The 24,482-nt window shown below is 38.2% G+C and overlaps 1 protein-coding gene across 1 annotated transcript in view; it reads left to right on the forward strand.

Annotated features, from left to right (window-relative positions):
- POLN (DNA polymerase nu) overlaps positions 1–24,482 on the forward strand; it is a 345,265-nt gene that overhangs the window by 273,181 nt on the left and 47,602 nt on the right. The window contains exons 20-21 of the mRNA XM_043972229.1: positions 7,578–7,688; positions 13,237–13,315. Of these exons, the coding sequence (XP_043828164.1) occupies positions 7,578–7,688; positions 13,237–13,315 (190 nt within the window). The remainder of the gene's footprint in view (positions 1–7,577; positions 7,689–13,236; positions 13,316–24,482) is intronic.

The following is a 24,482-nucleotide window of genomic DNA, read 5'->3' on the forward strand; positions in this document are numbered from 1 at the left end:
ATTTTGTAAGAGCAAACAGGGTATCTCTTTGCCCAACGAATGAGTCCTTTCCACAGAATCCTTTTCAGATCACTGTCCAGCTTCTTCTTGAATATCTCCATCAATGGGAAGATAATTGCCTACCGATGTAAGGAATTCCATTTTAAGATAGCTTTGGATGTTAGGACATTCTTATTTATATTATCTCCAAAATGTCTTCCTGAAATTTACACCTATGGAGAAGTAGTCATAGTATATTGGAAAGAGCCTTGGACTTGACAGTCAGAAGACTGAGGTTTGAGTATATTTTATATCTATGGCCTTTGTTTCCTTCATTCATAAAATGAGGTCACTAGACTACAGAGATGCCTTTAAGATGACTTCCAGCTCCAAAGCTGAGATGCTCTGAATGAATAGGCAGTTAGACCATTCTCCATGAGAGAGAAGACTTGAAGGAATCACAGGCAAGCAGGACAGCTTTGAATGCTGCATATTTAAAACTCTATATAATTGGGGGTGGAGCCAAGATGGCAGAGGAAAGGCAGTGACTTCCCTGACCTCTCCCCCAAGTCCCTCTAAATGCCTTCAAATAATGCCATAGGACAATTATTGGAGCAGCAGAACCCCAAAAAGGATCCAGCCAAAGATAGCATAGAGTCTGTTGTACCGGGGTGGCGCTGAGCAGACCCAGCCCCAGCTCCAGAGAACCAGGCCTTGGGAACCTCTGACTCAACTGTGGCAGCAGCTGCTTCTGGAACTCAGCCCACAGTTGGAGAGAGGAGCTGGACACGCATTGCATACCCAGCCTGGAACAGACAGCACTGACAGGGCCTCAGAGTCTTCAGCACCAGCAGCTTCTTCTGGGGCTCAGCTCACAGACAGTTGCGGGGGTTCAGCAGTTTGCCAGGGTGAAGTGGCTGCGCCCTCTGCTTGAGTTGGGGCAAAGCACCCAGGTTCTGATCCAGTGGGCAGATTCTAGTGGTGGTGGCCCAGTGAGGGGGGGGCACAGGCATGCCAAGCTTCTGACCATAGAGAATCAGATTTCAATCAGACATCTGCTTCCGGGTTGAGATGAGTAGGAAAAGAAAGAAGTGGACTATAGAAAGCTTTTTGGGGGGCAAAGTGGACCAGAATAGACCCTCAGAAGAAAATAATAACAAAGTCAAAGCTCCAACATCCAAAACTTCCAAGAAAAATATGAATTGGTCTGAGGCCATGGAAGCACTCAAAAGGGACTTTGAAGAGAAAGTAAGAGAGATAGAAGGAAGATTTAGAGAGATGGAGGAAAGAATGGAAAGAGAAATGAGAACAATACAGGAGAGTCATGAGAAAAAAGTCAACAGCTTGGAAAGCCAAATGGGAAAGGAGTTCTCTGAAGAAAATAATTGCCTAAGAATTAGGATTGAACAAATGTAAGCTAGTGACTTTATGAGAAACCAAGACACAATAAAGCAAATCCAAGTGAATAAAAAAATAGAGGGCAATGTAAAATATCTCCTTGGAAAAACAGCTGAGCTGGAAAATAGATCCAGGAGAGATCATTTGAAAATCATTGAACTACTTGAAAACCATGATCAAAATAAGAGTTTAGACATCATCTTCCAAGAAATTGTCAGGGAAAATTGCCCTGATATTCTAGAAGCAGAAGGTAAAATAGAATTTGAAAGAAACCACCAATCACCTCCAGAAAGAGATCCCAAAAGGAAAACTTCCAGGAATATTATAGCCAAATTCTAGAGATCCCAGGTCAAGGTGAAAATATTGCAAGCAGCTAGAAAAAAGGAATTCATATACTGTGGAGCTACAGTCAGGATAACACAAGATCTAGCAGCATCTACATTAAATGACCAGAGGGCATGGAATATGATATTCCAGAGGGCAAAGGAACTGGGACTACAGTCAAGAATCACCTACCCAGAAAAACTGATTATAATCTTTCAGAGGAAAAAATGGGACTTCAATGAAAAAGAGAACTTTCAGGTATCTGTGATGAAAAGATCTGAACTGAATAGAAAATTTGACTTTCAAATACAAGACCCTAGAGAAGCATAAATAAGTAAACAGGAAAAACAAATCATGAGGAATATTAAAAGATTAAACTGTTTACATTCCTACATGGGAAGATAATACTTCTAAATCATAAGAACTTTATCAGTTTTAGGGCAGCTGAAATGAATATACTTAGACAAAGGGCACAGGTGTGAATTGAATATAAAGGGATGATATCTGTAAAGCATTTATTTTTTGTTTATCTTTGTTTTTTGTGGGGCAGGCAGGGTGGGGTGGCTTATGTCTGGGGCCAGAGTTGGGCTTGGGGCCTCCTGGGTCCAGGGCTGATGCTTGTCTACTGCATCACCTAGCAGACCCATGATGACATCTTTAAAATAAAATTATGGGGTAGGAGAAATGCACTGGAAGAAAGGGAAAGGGAGACATGGAATGTGGTAAAGTAGCTCACATAAAAGAAACAAGAAAAAGCTTATGGAATGGAGGGGAAGATGGGAAAGGAGTCAGGGAGTGAGTGAACATTACTCTCATCAAAATTGGTTCAAAGAGAGAATAATATGCACACTCAAGTGCATACAGTAATATATTTTGCCCTGAGGGAAAGTGGGAGGGGAAGGAAATGGGGTGGGGGAGAGACAAAGGAAGGGACGGCAGATTGGGGAAGGGGACAGTAAAAAGCAAAACACTTTGGGGAGGGATAGAGTGTAGGAAGATAGAAAATAGAGTAAATAACAAGGAGAGGGAATGAGATGGAGGGTAATACGGTTAGCAATAGTAACTGAAAGAAATGATGAGCAGGACAATATCAGAAGGACGTATGAAAAATATAAACCATCAACAGAAGAACTGATGGTATCTGAATACAGACTGAAGTATAGCTTTATTTATTATCTTATCTTTCTAAAGTTATTTTGTGCATTTTCTTTCACAACTTGACCATGTGAAGATGTTTTGCATAACTGCACATGTATGACTTATATTGAATTGCTTGATTTCATAGGGAGAGTTGAGGAGGGAGGGAGAAAGAAAATTTAGAACACAAAGTTTTAAAAAATCAATGTGAATAGGGGGAGCTTTCCTTAGAATAATAAACAGTATCTACCTAAAGCCATCAGCAAGTATTATATGCAATGGAGATAAATTAGAGTCCTTCCCAATAAGATCAGGGGTGAAACAGGGATGTCCATTATCACCCCTATTATTTAATATTGTTCTAGAAATGTTAGCTTTAGCAATCAGAGAAGAGAAAGGAATTAAAGGAATTAGAATAGGCAAGGAGGAAACAAAACTATCACTCTTTGCAGATGATATGATGGTATACTTAAGGAATCCTCGAGAATCAAGCCAAAAATTACTTGAAACAATTAACAACTTTAGCAAAGTAGCAGGATATAAAATAAATCCACATAAATCATCAGCATTTCTATACATGACCAACAAAGTCCAGCAGCAAGAGATAGAAAGAGAAATTCCATTTAAAGTAACGGTAGGTAATATAAAATACTTGGGAGTCTACTTGCCAAGACAAACCCAGGAACTCTATGAACACAACTACCAAACACTCTTCACACAAATCAAATCAGATCTAAATAATTGGAAAGATATCAATTGCTCATGGATAGGCAGAGCTAATATAGTAAAAATGACAATACTGCCTAAATTAATTTACTTATTCAGTGCCATACCAATCAGGCTACCTAAAAATTATTTTATACAGCTAGAAAAAATAATAACAAAATTCATCTGGAAAAACAAAAAATCAAGAATATCCAGGGAAATAATGAAAAAAAATTCACAGGAAGGTGGATTAGCGGTACCAAACCTGGAGCTTTACTATAAAGCGGCAGTCATCAAAACTATCTGGTACTGGCTAAAAAATAGAATGGTAGATCAATGGAATAGGCTAGGCTCAGGAAATGCAGTAGTAAGTGACACTAGTAATGTAGTGTTTGATAAACCCAAAGACTCCAGCTTCTGGGATAGGAACTCAGTATTTGACAAAAACTGCTGGGAAAACTGGAAGATAGTATGGCAGAAATTAGGCTTAGACCAACATCTTACACCTTATACTAAAATAAGGTCAAAATGGATACATGATTTAGACATAAGAGGTGATACCATAGGTAAATTAGGAGAGAAAGGAATAGTGTACCTATCAGATCTTTGGAAAGGAGAACAGTTTTTGACCAAACATGAGATAGAGTATATTATAAAATGCAAAGTGGATGATTTTGATTATATTAAATTAAAAAATTTTTGTACAAACAGAAGCAATGCATCCAAAATTGGAAGGGAGGCAGAAAGCTGGGAAACAATTTTTGAGGCCAGTGCTTCTGATAAAGGCCTCATCTCTAAAATATATAGGGAATTAAATCAAATTTATAAGAATCCAAGTCATTCCCCAATTGAGAAATGGTCAAAGGATATGAACAGGCAGTTTTCTGATGAAGAAACCAAAGCTATCTATTCCCATATGAAAAAATGCTCTAAATCTCTAATGATTAGAGAGATGCAAATTAAAACAACTCTGAGGTACCACCTGACACCTATCAGATTGGCTAAAATGACAAAAAAGGAAGATAATAAATGTTGGAGAGGCTGTGGGAAAATTGGAACATTAATGCATTGTTGGTGGAGCTGTGAGCTGATCCAACCATTCTGGAGAGCAATTTGGAATTATGCCCAAAGGGCGATAAAGCTGTGCATACCCTTTGACCCAGAAATACCACTTTTAGGTCTTTTGCCCAAAGAAATCATGGAAGGGGGAAAGGGACCCACATGTACAAAAATATTTATAGCTGCTCTTTACGTGGTAGCAAGGAATTGGAAGTTGAGGGGGTGCCCATCAATTGGGGAATGGCTGGACAAGTTGTGGTATATGAATACAATGGAATACTATTGTGCTGTAAGAAATGATGAGCAGGAAGAGTTCAGAGAAACCTGGAGGGTCTTACGTGAGCTGATGATGAGTGAGATGAGCAGAACCAGAAGAACATTGTACACAGTATCATCAACATTGAGTGTTGACCTACTGTGATGGACTATATTCTTCTCACCAATGCAATGGTACAGAAGAGTTCCAGGGAACTCATGATAGAAGAGGATCTCCAAATCCAAGAAAAAAAAAGAAAGAAAGAACTGTGGAGTATAGATGCTGATTGAACCATATTATTTCTTTTGTTTTGGGTGCTGTTTTTTTTTTTCTATTTTGAGGTTTTGCATCACTGCTCTGATTCTTTCTCTTGTAACAGGATTAATGCAGAAATAGGATTAATGTTATTATGTGTGTATATATATATATGTATATGTATAGAGATATATAGATATAACCTATATCAGATTACCTGCTGTCTAGGGGAGGGGGGAGGGAGGGGAGGGAGGGAGAAAAATCTGAAATTGTAAAGCATGTATAAACAAAAGTTGAGAACTATCTTTACATGTAACGGAAAAAATAAAATATCTCATAAAAAAAAGAAAAGGAATAAAAGAAAAAATGAAAGAAATTGAAAAAAAAATCAATGTGAAAAAAAATTTGGTAATTTTTTTTTACAATGGAACTTGGGGGAAATTCTAAATAAAATGAAAAATGTTAAAAACTCTGATTGAGATTTGCAATTTCATGTATAAATCTGTTCTGTAATATATATGGAAATGCTCATTTTGTTTGGAGTTTGTCAGGTTCAGAATTTCTAAAATGTTTTTAGAAAAAGAAAGTCAGCACATGATAATGGAAAGGATGCTGGATTTGGAGATAAGAGTCCTGGGTTTGAATCCCTGCTCTACCTTGGGTGACCTTTAGTAACTCACAAAACTTTCTGGGCCTTACTTTTCTCATCTTTAAAAGGGAGAGTTTAGAATAGTTGGTCTCCCTTCCAGCTCTAAAGCCAATGGTCAAAAGTACAAAAATTACTCTTTACCACAAATCATAGGGGAAATTAATTTTCAGATTTGCAGTTGCTATTATCACGCATAGTGAAGAACAGTTCAGTGTTATAAAATTGGTTTCCTGAGGAAATGCAACAGTAACCGTTTCTCAGGAAACGTTTTTTGATTTTTGAAGAGCATTTCCAACATCTTCCTGTGATTGTTTATAATTGGCTTCTATGGATCCCAGGGGAATGCTGTTACTGGTTACTTTTTTGCAGTACAAGGAAAAACTTTCTATCTGTAGGTCAGGAAAATGGGTCAGGGGCCAGACCAAAATTCCAATTAACTAAGGGATCATTCATGTTGCCTCGGACAATTTCCTTGTTTTCCTTGTTCTTTTTCCAAAGACCTCCAAGTCAATAAAAGGACAACAATTTATGCATCCACTTTGCAAAAGTCCTATGAGGCAAAAAGTCCACAAAGGCTAAACCAAAGAGGTTCCGATCCTTTAGTAGAGGAGAAGAACATAACATAGACAAGTGTAATAGAGCCAATGCATCTGAAGTAGGGGGTTCTCAAGGGTAAAATGATTTTCATAACGATACAAAGATGCCATTTCTAACTTAAGTATTGATAGATATCACCTACACAAAAGTTCTTTGGAGTGTCCTCAATAATTTTTAATCATTTTGGTCCTGAGACCAAAAAGTTTGAGAAGTGATCCTTTTTTAAAAAAAAAAAATCACCTTGGCAGTAAGTGGAGGATGGATTCGATTGGGAAGAGACTTAAAACTAAATGACACACCCAAAGGCTATTGCAACAGTCGAAGTGTGAGGTGATGCAGGTTTGAACTGGTAGGGTAGCTACATGAGTGGAAGAGGACATATCTGAGAGATGTTGTGAAGGGAGAAATGACAGCAATTTACAATGGGTTAGATATGTGGAGGTGAGTGTAAGTAGGGCGTTGAAGATGCCACCAAGGTTGTTGGGAGGGTGGTAGTGCTCTCACAAGTAATAGGAAAGTTCAGTAAAAGGGAGAGTTTCAGGGGAAAGATAACAAGTTCTGTTTTGATCATGTGGAGTTTGAGATGCCCACAGGATAGTCAGTTTGAGATATCCAAAAGGCAGATGGTGACCTAACTGAAGAAGTTGAGGTGAGAGACTAATGTTTATGTGTGTGTGTGTGTGTGTGTGTGTGTGTGTGTGTGTGTGTGTATGCACCTATGGGAGCTTATGAACATTCAGAAAAGGGTAACCAGTATGGTAAAGGGCCTTGAGATCATGCCATATAAGGAATGGTTAAAATACTGGGAATATTTTGCCTAGAGAAGGGAAGATTTAAAGGGGACTGATAAATGCCTACACGTATTTGAGGGACTAGCATGTAAGTGAGGGTTATACTTGTTCTACAGGCATACCAAAAGCAGTGGGTAGGAAGTGCAAAGAGTTGAATGTAGATGTGATGTAAGGACAGACTTCCTAACAATTAAAAAAAACTAACAAAGTGTAACAGGCTATCCCAGGAGGGGAGGATAGAAGTGATTAAGTCCATTCTTTCCCTTCTTCAGACCTTAGTTTCCACACTTGTAAAATGATGAGGTTGACTAAATAAATGATTGCTAAGGTCCCTTCTGGCCCCCCACCCTAATGTGTCTGTGCTCCACGTACTCCACTTCCAAAGTACCTATTCAATTGTACCTGTTTCTCTTTCATACAACCAAAGGATATGTGGTTTCCATCATGGGACGCAGAAGACCCCTACCAAATATCAATGCAAAGGATTACAGACTGAGAACTCAGGCGGAAAGACAGGCAGTAAACTTTGTAGTCCAAGGTAAAATGATAACCTTTTATTCCTAGTCCTTGAATTTGCCAGATCTGATATAGTATAACACAGTTAAATGAATTTCTCTGTGGGTGTATTTGTCAATATATGCTACTTCTCTAATAGTGCTTTCTAGTATATGTGTGACTTCTCTTATAAAGGTCTGTCAATTTCTAGAATGTGACTTTTTAAATATATTACAAAAATATTCAAGCTAACTGCAGCAGTCAATAACAGCTGAGTAATTTTCAGCTCCTCTAGCAAGTAGTCTCTAGTTATTCCATCTCACTACTATCAAACTTGGGCAACTTAGTGAACTAATCTCTATAGCCTGAGATCATGACACTTAGGACCAATTGCCTAAGTGCTGCATCAGTGAGAATTGGTAGCATAGAACAGGTGTCAGGAAAGCCAGTTGACTGTGGAATATTTCTTTTTTTTTTTTTTTTTTTTGTGGGGCAATTGAGGTTAAGTGACTTGCCCAGGGTCACACAGCTAGTAAGTGTTAAATGTCTGAGGCCGGATTTGAACTCAGGTACTCCTGAATCCAGGGCCGGTGCTCTATCCACTGCGCTATCTAGCTGCCCTGACTGTGGAATATTTCAAGGGTAGCCGCAAAGGATTATGGCTAACTAACTAACTATAATTCTTGAGGACCCTTGATGAAACATGTTGCCAAATTCCTGACAGAGAGGTAATGGACTGAGACATATATTTTTTAGACTTGGCCAACATGAAAAGTTATTTTGTTTTGCTCTAAGGGTTTGTAGAAAGGGTTTTGTGTTTTCTTAATAGGGAATGAGATTGCCCTGCAAAAAAAATAGGGAATGAGAGAAGGAAGTGGGAGTAAGAGAAGACTGATCTTTGTTGGAAATGAGATAAAATTTTAATTAAAAAAAAAAAGCATCATGAGTCAGTAATTTCCAGCACCAAGGTAATGGCCCAATAGCAATAAACCCTTGTAGAACAATTAAACATTAAGGTTGACCAATCATAAAAGTGCAGGCACTCTAATACCTGGAATATACAATCCTAGTGATAGAAGATGGGACAAGGCACAAGAACAGTTCAAAGTCATGAAACAAAGATGTCTATTACAAATACATCTCATAGGCCTCCATAGCCAGTGCTACATTGTCTGGGCCTCTAAAAATGGGAATAGTTGGCATGACTATTATGATATATACACTTTTTAGATGCAAATTGGTCTTCTTACTTGATGAGATGAAAGGCCTTGCAGAATTCCCCTCTCTACTGACATGTTAGGAAAGATGAAGACTTCCTAGGATAGGAAAAATAATATAAGAAAGCTAGAAATAAAAGTGTTATAAGAAAAAGGGAGTTGAGGGGGAAGCTGGGTGGTGCAGTGGATAAAGCACCGGCCCTGGATTCAGGAGGACCTGAGTTCAAATCCGACCTCAGACACTTAACCCTTACTAGCTGTGTGACCCTGGGCAAGTCATTTAACCCTCATTGCCCTGCAAAAATAAAAGAAAAAAGAAGAAAAAGGGAGTTGAAATGGGGTCATGACTTTTACTAACCAGATTCATGACATCTGGTTAGTAAAAATTGTAAAGGAGAGAAGAAGAAGAAGAAAAACTTGGGAGCTATAAAACAGGAGTGAAAGTATTCCCACAAAGGGTCACAAAATTGGGGGGGGGCAATGAGGGTTAAGTGACTTGTCCAGGGTCACACAGCTATTAAGTGTCAAGTGTCTAAGGACAGATTTGAACTCAGGTCCTCCTGAATCCAGGGCCAGTGTTTTATTCACTGCACCACCTAGATACGCTGGATTGAAGACTTCTTGAGGAAGAAGCAGTTTCCTATTTTCCATAGAATAACAAGGAACATCCACAAATGCCAGCAGTTATTGCCCAAAGGAGTGGTTGGTGACAAAGGGGCGTGTAGCTGATGGGTCATCTTCCCAGAAAGGATGTATCTAGGACACAACAGAGAACTGGTCAGGTCTTACCAAATCTGTGAAATGCCACCCATTATAGGTGATTCATTAGAGGACAATTGCTACCACCAGAAGAAAGCATTTCCAGGGAGTAGGAAACCCTGGACAAGAAACTAAAGGACTTGGTTGCACAAGTTACACTCACACGCATCTTCCAATTAAAGGTTATGACTTGAAAAGAATAACTCCCATTTATGTAATACTTTAAGGTTTACAAAATACTTTTCCTAAAACATCCTTGCAAGGTAAGTATAATTATTTGTTCTTATCTCCATTTTATAGCTAAGGAGACTGAGGCTTTGAAGGGTTCTGTGACACATTCATTGTCCCAAGTATCAGTGGGAAGATTCAGAGACTTCCTGACTGCAAGGTCAGGGCTCTTTCCACTGTATCACACTGCCTCTCAAAGAACAAGATGAAAAGCCAGCTCTGTGAAAGATACTTTACAAAGTAACTGAAGATCCATGATAGTTTGTGAAACAATGTGGTGTAGTGGTGAGAGCACTGGTGGGCTTAGGAGTCTGAAGACCTGGCTCTTCTGCTTGCTACCTGTGTGACTTTGGACAAACTCTTCCTCTCTCTGAACTTCCATTCTGTCCTATGAGGATCATCAGCCTGACATGTGACCAAGCTGCCCAGGTTGCCATGAGGAAAGCACTTTGTAAAGTGCCACCTTGTGCGATCTGGTCTGGTGATGAGAGAGGTCTTTAAATAGCTAAAGGCCATCATGTGCAAAAGAAATAATAATCACAAGTGTCTTGTGTAGCCCCAGAGGCATAAATAGAAAGCAGGCGTGGCAGTGGCAGTGACAGGGAGAGAGATTTCTACTCAGTAAAAGGGAACAGGCTCTGACAAGGAAAGCTGTCCTCCATCACCAGAGGTGGTCTTGTGAATGTGGGATGTGAGAGAGCATGCCTGGACTGTTAAAGTTGTACTATGTAACCTCAGAAATCCCTTCCAACTCTGCAATTCTCTGATTCTCTGAAGAGTAGAATGGGGAAGGAACAGGTTTCTCCATCACTAGAGAGTTTCTAGCAGAAGTCAGATGACTTCTCATCAGAGATAAGTCCTGTGATGTTATGGACTCTGGATTCTGAGATTCCTTCCAGCTCTGAAATTCTATTATATCTTGAAAGGGGCAATGTTCATTTGGATAGATAAGTCTTGGTATTAAAAAAAAAATAGGCACATTATAGTCTCTCCTCCTATGAATGAATTAATGGAATGTAGTTATTAAACACTGTGTGCCAGACACTGAGATACAAATACAAAAGCAAGGTAGCCCTTCCCCTCAAGAAGTTTACATTCTAATATGAGGAGATAGCACGTAAGATAGTGGTGATCAGAGAAGAATGTTTGGGGCTGGGAAGCCACAGGGATGGTAAGTGAAATAAACCATAAAGCAATTGATTGGCATGATTTTTCTGGAAGTAAGCTAATATTGATGCAATGGCATACAAAAAAAACAACTTATCTGGAGCCCGATTTCCTCCTCTTTCTCCTTTGCCTGTGAGGTTAAGGAGAATAAGTTGTTACAAAGTGGAGGTGATATGATATTGTAGAAATAGCACAGTATTTCATGGATATCTCCTAGCACTAGACCTTGAGCACTTAATTTCTCTGGGCCTAAGTTTCCTTTCCTGTAATTTAAAGGAATTGAACCAAAATATCTTTAAGATGTCTTCCAGTAGCTAGCTAAGGTATTACTTTGCTTAAGCCATAAGGGCTGGCATCTTCTGCCAGTCTCTGTCTTTTACCTGCCATCCAGATTTGCTCAGAGTTCATTGCTCTGAAGTTGCCTGACTCTTCAACAGGTTTCCCAATTCTCACATTCTTTCGCTTATCATCTCTACACAGCTACTTCAGGGACAACACTATCTGGGGCTGTAGTAAAAAGCAAAAGAGGTCCCCAATTGACATCATATGAATCAGGTATGAGACTGGTCATTTTATTACCCAACAGAAAGCAATGATAAGCATAAGGGAACCACAGCATGCCATTGTAGAACAGTTTAGACAGGACTCAGAAACTCAACTTAGAGCCAAGTTAAAATCTAAGTTCATTAAGACATAGTATTACTTGGCAGTTCTGTTAACTAACCACTTCATGTTTCACCTCTACTGAGCACCATCCTATCAAAATTCAAATGTGAGCCATGAACTTTTCTGGTGAACCCACACTCTCCAATGCTTGCTCTACCCTTGGCACTGGCACGTTCCTTCTCCTGCTGCTGCTGCTATAACATCAATTTGCCACTCTTGTGGGCACTGAAGCTGCTGCCTCACTGGCTATTCAGGACCTCATGACCTTCTGAAATTCACACGGTCATATGGATTCTGTGATGCTCAGTAACTTCATTTGGAAAGGAAATACAAGAAAAGAAAGGCAGCCCTACTGCAGGTATAGGCTTGCCAAAATTTCTGGCTCTATATGGCTAGGTGTGGGGTAAAGCTTGCACCATTCCCCTACCTGACTCTCCTCTGTGCAACTTAGAATAGTTCTCAGAGGGGCAGCTAGGTGGCGCAGTGGATAAAGCACCGGCCCTAGAGTCAGGAGTACCTGAGTTCAAATCCCGCCTCAGACACTTAACACTTACTAGCTGTGTGACCCTAGGCAAGTCACTTAATCCCAATTGCCTCACTAAAAAAAAAAAAAAAAAAAAAACAAAAAACCAGAATAGTTCTCAGGCTATGGAACAAGAAAGAGAAAGACCTGAGAGGTAAATTGCCTCTCTGAGCAATAAAATATTCCTACAGAGTTCTGGCTCAGCAACCATTTAGAAAGACTCAACCCAACACTGAGTTGCCAGAAGCAAGTAGAATGTACATGCTCCAATTTCCACATCAGCATCAGGACTGGTGTGGTCACCGGGACTGATGACTTAGACCACTTCAAAAAGCATCATTGCATCAGAAAACAATAGACCTTTGGCTCAAGATAGCATGCACCAGCCAGTGTGTACATCCCACTAGAATTTTTTTTTTTTTTGCAGGGCAATGAGGGTTAAGTGACTTGCCCAGGGTCACACAGCTAGTAAGTGTCAAGTGTCTGAGGCCGGATTTGAACTCATGAACTCCTGAATTCAGGGCCGGTGTTTATCCACTGCGCCACCTAGCTGCCCCCATCCCACTAGAATTAAGGTTTCAGGAAAAGCTTCAGCAAGGCCTTCCAGAGGAGATTCCCAGGATAATAAGGGCTTTCCACTGTCATAGAGAGGGATCCGCTATCCTTTTCTCAGCTAACATAAAGCAGCTATTACTAAGAAAAATGGGCCTGCAGCACTTGCAGAAAGCAACACAGAGCAGATTGTCTGTGAGAATCTGATGAGGAAAGGGCTATGGTTGGGGAAAGGTACATGCAAAATCTATGTTCTTAGTCTAGGAAAGGTGCTTAGGAGATGGGAGTGGAGCATATTTTCCAACCTATTATAGACTACAAGAGTCCAGGGATAAATGGCCTGGCCTAGTTGAGGAATCATGTTGGAGTCAGCCGTGAGGGTGAGGGCGAGGGCGAGGAAGTAGCTAAAAGAGACTGATGGCCAGGGAGGTAGACTTCCTGTCTCTGATAAAAAACATGATGCTTTTCCTTTTTTTCAGGCTCTGCTGCTGATCTCTGCAAAATGGCCATGATCAAGATATTTACTTCAATAGCCACTTCTCCAAAGCTGACAGCCAGGTTAGTGAATGACCCAAACATTTCTTTAGCTATTTCTGTGTGACCTTGGATAAATCCCTTAAGCTCTCTGGACCTTCCATTTAATATGAGAAGATTGGACTGGATCAACTCCAACGTCTCTCCGAGGTATAGATCTGTGATTCTATAGTCCTGTGTCTTCTTTGAGCATCAGTGTCCTCATTGTGAAATAGGGATAATAATACTTGTACTATCTGCTTCAGGAGGCAAATTGTGATCTTATTTGATAATGAACGAAAAGTACTTTGCATTCATTCATTCTTTCCACAAACAAATTAAATATGCAAAGCACTCTGCTTTGTAAACTTTGAAGAAGCACTGCATAAATCTCAACTATTTTATCATTGCTTTAACTTCCCAAATATTGTTTTAGCCTTTTCTTTAACTGGATTTTGTGTGACCGACTATATAAATGTACAATCTGTAATCTGTGAACCATACAGCTTTTGGAAGCAGAAGCTTAAAACCGCTATCCTCTGTATTTTTAAATGTCTTCGTTGTGCCTAGTTTTGAAATCTCAACTTTAAAATCATTATAATCATCACTGACACAAGCTTAAATGCTAGTTCCTAAGGCAAAGTTAGGCATAGTGTAATAGGCATCATAGATTTAGGGAAAGCATATTTTTAAAGGGTTCAAAGGAATTAAGATCCCATGGACTAAATTCTATAGAGAAAATCAGCCTAAGTGCAAAAACTTTCAAGAATGAAATTCTGAAGACACGAAGTGAAACAGTACTTTTGAGGTGTAAAAAAGGAAGCTCCTTGAAGATTGATGTAGAGGCACCAAGAATTCACCAGCCAACTGAAATTTCTTTTTCTTTTTTCTTACTTTCTTTTTATTTATTTCATTAAATATTTCCCAATTACATGTAAAAAAAATTTTTAATCATTTAAAAAATTTTAGTTCCACATGCCTTCCCTTCCCCCTGCCCTTACCCCTTCCTTGAAAAAGGAAGCAATTTGATTTTGATTATACATATGAAGTCATGCAAAACATATTTCCATATTAGCCATGTTGCAAAAAAAAACCCAAAGTAAAACAATAAAAGTAAAGAAAGTTTTTTTAAAAAAAAACTGTGCTATGTTTTGTATTCAGAGATCAGTTCTCTCTTTGAGGTAGATAGCATTTTTCATCATGGTTCTTTGGAATTGTCTTGGATCATATCATTATCTTGATCAGAGTAGCTAAATCTTTCATAACTGATCATAGCACAATATTGCTGTTACTATGTACAATGTTCCCCTAATTCTGTTCATTTGCATAAGTTCATATGTCTTCCCAGGTTTTTCTGAAACTATCTTGCTTTTCATTTCTTGTAGCACAATAGTATTCCATCACAATCATACCATAATTTGTTCAGCCATTCCCCAATTGATGAGTAATCCCTCAATTTCTAATTCTTTGCCTCTATAAAAAGAGCTGCCATAAAATGTTTTTGTACAAATAGATCCTTTTCTCTTATCTTTGGTCTCTTGGGGATACAGATCTCACAGTGATATTGCTGGATCAAAGTGTATGCACAGTTTTATAGCCCTTTGGGTGTAATTCCAAATTGTTCTCCAGAATGATTGACCTAGTTTACAACTTAACCAGCAGTGCATTAATGTCTCAATTTTTCCATATCATCTCCAGCATTTGTCTTTTTCTTTTCTGTCATGTTAGCCAATCTGGTGTGAGATGGTACCTCAGACTTGTTTTTTTTTTCTTTTTTTCTTTTTTTGTGGGGCAATGAGGGTTAAGTGACTTGCCCAGGGTCACACAACTAGTAAGTGTCAAGTGTCTGAGGCCAGATTTGAACTCAGGTCCTCCTGAATCCAGGGCCAGTGCTTTATCCACTGCACCACCTAGCTGTCCCTCTTAGAGTTGTTTTAATTTCATTAATAATCATTAGTGAGTTCAAGCATTTTTTTCATGTGACTATTGATAGCTTTGATTTATTCTCCTGAAAATTGCCTGTTCATATCTTTTGATGATATATCAATTGGGTAATGACTCATCTCCTTAAAAATTTGACTCAATTCCCTATATATTTGAGAAAGGAGATCTTTATCAGAGAAACTTGCTACATTTTCCCAGTTTCTTGTTTTCCTTCTAATTTTGTCTGCATTAATTTTGTTTGTGCAAAAGCTTTTTAATTTCGTGTAAGTGAAATTATCTATTTTATTTCCCATAATCCCTTCCATCTCCTTTTTGTTAAGAAACTCTTCCCTTATCCACAGACCTGATAGGTAAATTTTTCTACACTCCCCTAATTTGCTTATGATATCACCCTAATTTATGTCTAAATCATTTATCCATTTTAATCTTATCTTGTTATATGATGTGAGATGTTGGTCAACGCTTAGTTTCTGTCAAACTGCTTTCTAGTTTTCCCAGCAATTTTTGTTAAATAGTGAGTTCTTGTCCCAAAAGCTTGGATCTTTCTATTTATCAAACAGTGGATTACCATATCACTATGTTCATTTACTACTGTGTATTGTGTACTTAATCTATTTCATTGATCCATCACAATTGCTTAGCCAGTATCAGATGGTTTTCATGATTACTGCTTTGTAATATAGTTTAAAATCTTGTTAGGCCACCTTCCTTAGCATTTTTTTTCATTGATTCCCTTGATATTCTTGACTTTTTATTCTTCCAAATAAATTTTTTTACTATTTTATCTAGCATTATACAATAAATTCTTTGGTAGTTTGATTGGTTTGGCACTGAATAAGTAAATTGACTTAGGTAGAATTGTCATTTTTATTATATTGACTTGGCTACCCAATTGTTTAAATCTGACTTTATTTGTGTAAAAAGTGCCTTGTAATTATATTCATATAGATCCTGGGTTTGTCTTGGCAGGAAGACTCCCAAGTATTTTATATTGTCTGCAGTTATTTTAAATGGAATTTCTCTTTCTGTCTGCTCCTGATGGAGTTTATTGGTAATATATAGAAATGCTGATGATTTATGTGGCCTTATTTTGTATCCTGCAACTTTGCTGAAATTGTTCATTGTTTCACCTAGTTTTTTAGTTGATTCTCTAGGATTCTCTGAGCATAACATTATATCATCTGCAAAGAATGATAGTTTTGTTTCCTCGTTGCCTATTCTAATGCCTTCAATTTATTTTTCTTCTCTTATTGCTACAGCTAACATTCCTTTTACTAGTTAAGAACTTATATGACTTGTCCAAGGTCATATAGTTGTAAGTAGAAGACATAAAATTCAAACCTAAACCCTCTGGCAGAAGTGGGCATCAGCCATCAGGTACAAGTCTTGGAAGGTTCTCTAATATATACATGCCTTAGAAAGACAGTAGATAACCTACCTTGTCACAGAAACACTTAAGGAACACAGTGGGATAAATATAAATATAGATTTCTTGGACATTGCCAATGGGGGGATTTGTTTTGCTTGACTGTGCATATTTCTTGTTTTGAATTTTTTTTTTCTTCCAATGGTAGGTGGGAGAGGGAAGGGAGAAAAAATAGATTTTCATTCATTGAAAAACATAACATTAAGGGGGCAGCTAGGTGGCGCAGTGGATAGAGCACCGGCCCTGGATTCAGGAGGACCTGAGTTCAAATCCGGCTTCAGACACTTGACACTTACTAGCTGTGTGACCCTGGGCAAGTCACTTAACCCCCATTGCCCCACAAAACACACACACACACACACACACACACACACACACACACACACACACGAAAAAAAAAAACCATACCATTAAATTCTTTAAAAACAATGATCTTTCTAATGTTAATGTCAGGTTGACAAATAGTATATTGGGCTGAGTACCCTTCAGCAAGTAGACCAAAGACCATAGACACTTGTTTTTTAGTATTAACTACTTGAGTTGTATGTATGATAGAAGTGATTTGGAAAAGGCATTTACAAACCAATTAAGTTTTCTCCCCATGTGAGGGGGCCTTTAGCTGTTTGGTCCTGGGACAGTTTCCTTCCTTATCTGTAGCAGCTATCTTTTATTTGTCTGAGACTCTAAAATAAAAATTCTAAAAATAGTATATAAAAATGTATAATCTTATTGCTATAAACTTGAATTAAGCTGTTTTGTATCTGGAATCAAAGGATCTGAGCTCAAATCTTACCTTTATTAAAAGTAAAAAGAGGATTCTGGGAGATGGCCAAATAAAGCAGGAAATTACTTGACTCTCCCAGCAAACTTTAAAGTAAACTTTAAAGCAGCAAAAATAATTAAAGGCTGGGGAAGCTAGGTGGCGCAGTGGATAGAGCACCGGCCCTGGATTCAGGAGGACCTGAGTTCAAATCTGGCCTCAGACACTTGACACTTACTAGCTGTGTGAACCTGGGCAAGTCACTTAACCCCAATTGCCCTGCAAAAAAAAAAATAATAATAATAATAATAATTAAAGGCTGGTAAAGCAGTTGTCCTGCCTGACTCAACTTGGGAGGACATTAAGAAAGACCTGACCTCCAATGGTGGTGGCCTGGCCCAAATGAAGGGCAGATACCACCAAATTAAGCCCTGGGAGCAAGCTGTATAGGTGGCAAGCTCAGGTTCAGAAAATTTTTCCCATGTGGGGGTATGGCAGCTGATCAGGGGAAGATTGCATGGCCTTCTGTTAGCTGATGTTAGACATGCTAGTCCCAGGTGTGTTGACCAGACATGGTCCCAGGCTGTGGCTAGGGCTATGGCTGTGTGAGAGCATGAAGTATAGTTACAGAGGGGTAGGAGCCCTGCTGGTTGTGGTGATGTGCAGGAGAGTGGAGTCCTTAGTTTTCTTTTTAGGGCAGAGGGATGAGCTGAATCTTGCAGCTACCAGAGAGACTTCAGGGAGTAAGAGTATTTGCAGTGACCATGGTGACAACTTGCTGGGGGCCCTGGTCATGGCCCCCTTCAGCAAATATTGTTTGGGACAAGCCCAAGGGAACAAAAAGTTCAGTGAACTGATAGGATTAAACCACACGTTTGTCTTTGCCATTCAATGAGAGTCTGGTCCCCATTAGGTCATCTGTATAGTTCATTTTAATTTGGACCACCCTCAGGTCATGTCAACCAATGGAATTGAATGATGCTAACCAATTAGTTGAAAGCATAGATATAAATGAATTTTTCCTTTAAAATAATAAAAAGCATCTACCTAAAACCATCAACAGGCATTATTTGTAATGGGGATAAGCTTAGGAGCCTTCTCAGTAAGATCAGGAGTGAAACAAAGATATCCATTATCACCAATATTACTCATTATTGCATTAGAAATTCTGGCAATAGCAATAAGAGAAAAAAAAAGAAATTGAAGGAATCAGCATGGACAATGAGATAATAAAACTATCTCTTTTTGAAGATAATATAATATATATTTGGAAAATCCTAGAGGTTCAACTAAAACACTAGTAGAAACAATAATTTCAGCAAAGTAGCAGGATATAAAAGAAACCCACATAAATCATCAGTATTTCTATATATCACCAATAAAATCCTGTAAGAAGAGATAGTAAGAAATACCTCATTTAAAATAGCTATAGATAGCATTAAGTACCCAGATACTTACCCAAAATAACTGGGCAAATAACTTGCCAAGACAAACCCAGAAACTCCATGAATATAATTATAAAACACTTTTAATCCAAATAAAAGTCAAATTTAAATAATTGGAGAAATATGAATTGTTTATGGGTAAGCAGAGCAAAGATAATAAAAATGACAATTTTGCCTAAACTAATCATTTATTCAATGCTGTCCCAGTTACATTACCAAAAAAATTATTTTATTGAGCTAGAAAAAATAATAACAAAATTCATTTGGAAAAATAAAAGGTCAGGAATATCAAAGAAATTAATGAAAAAAACATAAAGGAAGGAGGGTTAGTAGTACCAGATGTTAAACTGTATTATAAGGCAGTAATTATCAAAACTGTCTTATACTGGGTAAGAAATAGAAAAGTAGATTAGTGGAACAGACAAAACATATAATACATAGTAGTAAATTATTATAATAACCTTGTGTTTGACAAATATAGAGATTTATGTTTATGAGATAGGAATTAACTATTTGGCAAAAATTATTGGGGACACTGGAAAGCAGTGTGGCAGAAATTGGGTTTAGACCAATATCTTAAAATCATTTACCAAGGTATAGTCAAAATGATACATAGCCTAGACATAAAGGAAAATATAAGTAAATTAGAAGAACATGGAATTTATTATGTATCAGACATGAATAAGAGAAGAATTAATGAATAAAGAGGTAGAGAGCACTGTGAGATGTAAAATAAATAATTTAAATTACATTAAATTTAAAAGCTTTTGTATAAATAAAATCAATGTAGCCCAGATTGGAAAGAAAACAGAAAATTGGAGGGGGGGCGAATTTTATAGACAATAGCTTGTATAAAAGTCTCATGTCTCAAATATATAAAGAACTTTGTTCAGATTTTTAAGACTATGAGTTATCCCCCCAATTGATAAATGGCCAAAGGACATGAACAAGCAGTTTTTCTAGGAAGAAACAAAGCTACATATAGTCATATAAAAAATGCTCTGTCATTATTGATTAGATAAATGCAAATTAAAACAACTTTGAGATCATCTCACATTTATCAGATTGACTAAAATGATAGAAGGGGGAAATAACAATTGTTGGAAGGGATGTGAAAACCTGGGACACTAATACACCATTGGTGGAACTGTGAACTGATCCAACCATTTTGGAGAACAATCTGGAATTATGCCCAAAAAATTATAAAACTGTGTATACTCTTTGACCCGGCAATACCACTATTAGGTCTATATCCCATGGTGACCAGGGAAAAGAAAAAGAATGTATATGTCCTATATTATTTATAGCAATTCTCTTTGTGGTGTCAAAGAACTGAAAATTGAAGGGATGCCCATCAGTTGAGGAATGGCTAAACAAGTTGTGGTATATGATTGTGATGGAAAACTACTGTGCTGTAAGAAATGATGAGCAGGTTGATTTTAGAAAAACATTAAAAGATATGCAATGAAATAATGAAGAGTGAAATGAGCAGAACCAAGACATATACAGTAACAACAATATTGTTAGAAGAATAACTGGGAATGACTGTTATCCTAAGTATCGTAAATACTCAAATCATTTATAAAGGACCTATTAAAGGAAAATGCTATCTACCTCCAGAGAAAGAACTGATAAATGGAAGTAAACATAGTAGGACTTTACATATATGTGTGTGTTTATATGTGTGTATGCATTTACATATATACATATACATACACATATATTTGTGTATATATACGCATGTGTATATACATGTATGTATATATGCGTGTGCGTGTGTGTGTATATGAGATCTGTGTCAAATGATGCCCTTTTCTAGTGTGGGTTGGGCGAGAAGGAATAAGGGAAAGAGACAGTTTGAAACTTAAAATGTAGCCAAACAGGGCAGCTAGATGGTGCAGTGGATAGAGTACTGGCCCTGGATTCAGGAGGACCTGAGTTCAAATCCAGCCTCAGACACTTATCACTTACTAGTTGTGTGACCCTGGGCAAGTCACTTAACCCCAACTGCCCTGCCCCCCCCAAATGTAGCCAAACAATAAAATTTTTTTAAAAGTAAGCACTTTAGAATCACGTGATCCTCATAATAACCCTGGGAGGTGGATGCTATTATTTCATTTTCCCCTTTACAGATAAGAAAACTGAGGTAAACAGAGGTAAAGTCATACAGCTAATAAATTTCCAAGACCTGAGTTTATGACTCAGGTCTTTCTGATCCATGCATTTCCTAGCATTTCTTTCTGCCTTAGTGCCAAATAACAATTTTTTATTGCAAGTTCTGCTCCACCACTGAATGTGGTACTGAACCATATATCTTTTTTGTTTTGTTTTTCAGTAATTTCCATATATATGATTAGCACTAAATGGGTGAATTTTTGAGAGTTATGTTGACTCAGTGACCTATTGTTCCCAGCCCTGCTTGTTGAAGAGGCTTTGTTGGGGAAGATGTCACCTAGTCTGCAGCTTTTGTATTACCTGCATTCAGCACATATCCCTATCTGTTAAATATAATGTATCTGCTGCCTTGGGGAGAAAGTGAGATGCAATGATATTCAGTCATTTCAGTCATATCCTACTCTTTGTGACCTCACTTGGGGTTTTCTTGGAAAAGATCCTAGAGTGGTTTGTCATTTCCTTCTCTAGCTCATTTTACAGATGAGCAAACTGAGGCAAACAGGGTTAGTTGACTGCTCCGGGGTCACACAGCTAGTATCTGAGGCCACATTTGAACTCAGGTCTCCCTGATTTCAGTTCTGATGCCCTATCCTCTGTGCCATTTAGCTGCTCCTGAGATGCAATGACCCATCCCCTTTTGCTGACATAGACCTATCTGAACTGTCTTTATCTCATTACAAAAGTTATCAATAAAATCTGGCTCCATCTTGAATCCCTTACCAATATCCAGTGATCAGCCCAAATATTTGTTATTAATTTTTTATATTTTAATAAACTCCTTTTAATTATCTTTTTCCTGAGTTTTCTTCATTAATCAGGGCAAAAGTCCAAAAAAAAGAATTTTCCTTTTAACACCTCATAATTACTAGCTACATGATTCCTTTCTGAGCCTCAGTTTCTTTATCTATAAAATGAGACCATTAGATAAGATGCTCTTTAAGTTCTCTTATGGCAGAGGTATCTAGTATGAACCAGATTAAAATACAATTGGGAAATGGTTAACAAAAATTTAAAAGTGACATAGATAATAATCTTCATTTAACTCGATGATAGTCATTCAATCATTAATCATCCAGTGATAATGTTCATTTAATTTATGGTTTTCTAAGTCAATAGGCAGCCCTCAAGAATTCATTTCTCTTTGAGTTTAACACTACTGCCTTACAGATCTGAATCCTCTGGTGTTCTAAGCATGCCTGCACCCTAAGTTATTAACCTGAACAGTGCATAAGGCCATAGTGAAGAATGCCTCTAACAGCATCTGTGGCAAGTGACCAAAGATAGAAGCTGACCCATCATTAAATGCCAACTTTCGAGAATCACCAAATGTACAAGCTGCAAGAGAAATTGATGATCTTCTAGTCATGGGATCTTAAGATCATCAATTTGGAACTGGAAGGGACCTTCAGGGCCTTCTCTTTGAATCTACTAATTTTACAGATGAGAAAACTAAGGCCCAAAGAGGGGCAGTGACTTGTCCAGCTCACAAACCCCAAGGAAGTGGCTGAACTGAGATTCCTATGTTGGCCTTTTGATTCCAGCATCAGTCAAGATGCTTTCTACACCAACTCACTACCTCCCCAGTCTCTGCCCCATATTCCCAAATGGTCATCACTATGAAACTCTCTAGATGTTTAGCTGTGTTTCTTATGACCTAGTTGCAATGAGTGATGTTTCTGGAATCAAGCTGAAATGAAATCTTAGCAAGTTGTATTGGAGGCTTAGACTTTACTTAAGCTGAAAATCTTGGTCCTGAGGCTGGTAAGGTACCGGGGATCACTTTCACTTTAACAGATATGATTCACTGGGAACCTCAGACTTATTGGAAATTTCATTCTACATTCAGATGATTCTAATTTTATGACTGGAAATTTTCCATCCATGAAGACAAGTCTCTAATTAGTGTCGACTTTGCTAGGGTACTTTAGACAAATCCTCAGCCTATGGCTTAAATCTTTTCATGACTTGCTTCATCTGGAAGTGCTCGATAGCTGTCTTGACCTATAAAACTAATGATAAACAGACTAATCTCTCTGTGAGAGAGCTGGCTGAGGTGTGCCCATGAGATCCTCATGTCTGGAGCAGGACAGGATCCTAGAAATCACCTAGCCCAAGTCCTGATTGTCCAGAGGAGGATACAGAGGCCTGAAAGAGGGAAAGGGACTTGCTTGCCCAGCCTCTTACAGGGGTACAAACAGTACCAGAACTCAAACCATGGTCATGTGACTCCAAGCTCAGGGCCCTTTCCACTGCACTGCCCATGTTTGTTAAGGACCAGAGATGTGGAATGGGATTAAACAGTACTAAGTGTGAGCTCTTGGAAATCCACAACCATGTGATAAGGAGATGGAAGATTTCCAAAGCCTTCATTTTCCTTTGCAGAGAGGGAAAAATGCTTTAACGTTATATACTCAAACACTCTAACCTGATCTCCTGTTTGAACAGAGATTGGAAAATTAGATTTAACCACCAGAGAATGACACAGCCAATATCACAAGCAATTTGTGACATTCAGCTCTGGTGCTTCCCCTTACCTCCATTTTTAGAAAATATAGACTGTAATGATGAGAGAAACTTACTAAATGGATATTTTTCAATTCATTTCAATTCATGTTTATATACATTTGAGCTTCTTTTCCAAATAATTATTGTTGTACCTTTAAAAATTCTGCCATATTTCAGAGTTTCCTAGCATCTCATAGGATTTAAAGCTACAGGGGACCCTAGAGATAATCTAGTCTTTTATTTTACAGTTGAGGAAACTGAGACCCAGAGAGTTTAAGCAACAAAGGACTTACCCAAGGTCACACAGGTAGTAAGTTGTAGATCTGGGATTCAAACCCAGGTCATCCAATTTCAAACCCAGTGCTCTTGCTGCTGGAAGGCACCCTAGAGTCAGATTATTTCCAACAAGTATTATCTGCATTAAATTCCCTTCTCTAATTGTGAATACTTGAGACTCAGCTATACTTTACGTTAAAAATAAAATGTCTTTTTCTAATCAGTCATCACTGAAAGAACAGAATGTAAAAGAAATCTTTTTTTAAACCCTGGGAATAGAATTTTCCTTTTCTCATAAAAAAAAACAAATTAGTTCACTCATTAAAAGATGAGAATGAAAATCAACTTGATAAAATCTTCATAAAACTAAAAATATAACAGTTTTTACTTCCCTATGAGAATTACCTATGCTTGAGTTCAGTAACTGCTGTACCTCCAGTGCTTGGCTGCATGCCATAGTGGAAAGAGCAATTAGCCTGAGTCCAAGGTGATGGATTCTGATTCCGCCAGGTTCTGCTGCTTCCTATCTATGTCCTAGAATCCTAGATCTTAGAATTAGAAGGGGCCTTAGAAGTACAGCCCCGGGGCAGCTAGGTGGCACAGTGGATAAAGCACCGGCCCTGGATCCAGGGGTACCTGAGTTCAAATCCGGCCTCAGACACTTGACACTTACTAGCTGTG

The sequence above is a fragment of the Dromiciops gliroides genome, chromosome 6, assembly GCF_019393635.1.
Source record: "Dromiciops gliroides isolate mDroGli1 chromosome 6, mDroGli1.pri, whole genome shotgun sequence".
In the NCBI taxonomy this organism is placed as follows: domain Eukaryota; kingdom Metazoa; phylum Chordata; class Mammalia; order Microbiotheria; family Microbiotheriidae; genus Dromiciops; species Dromiciops gliroides.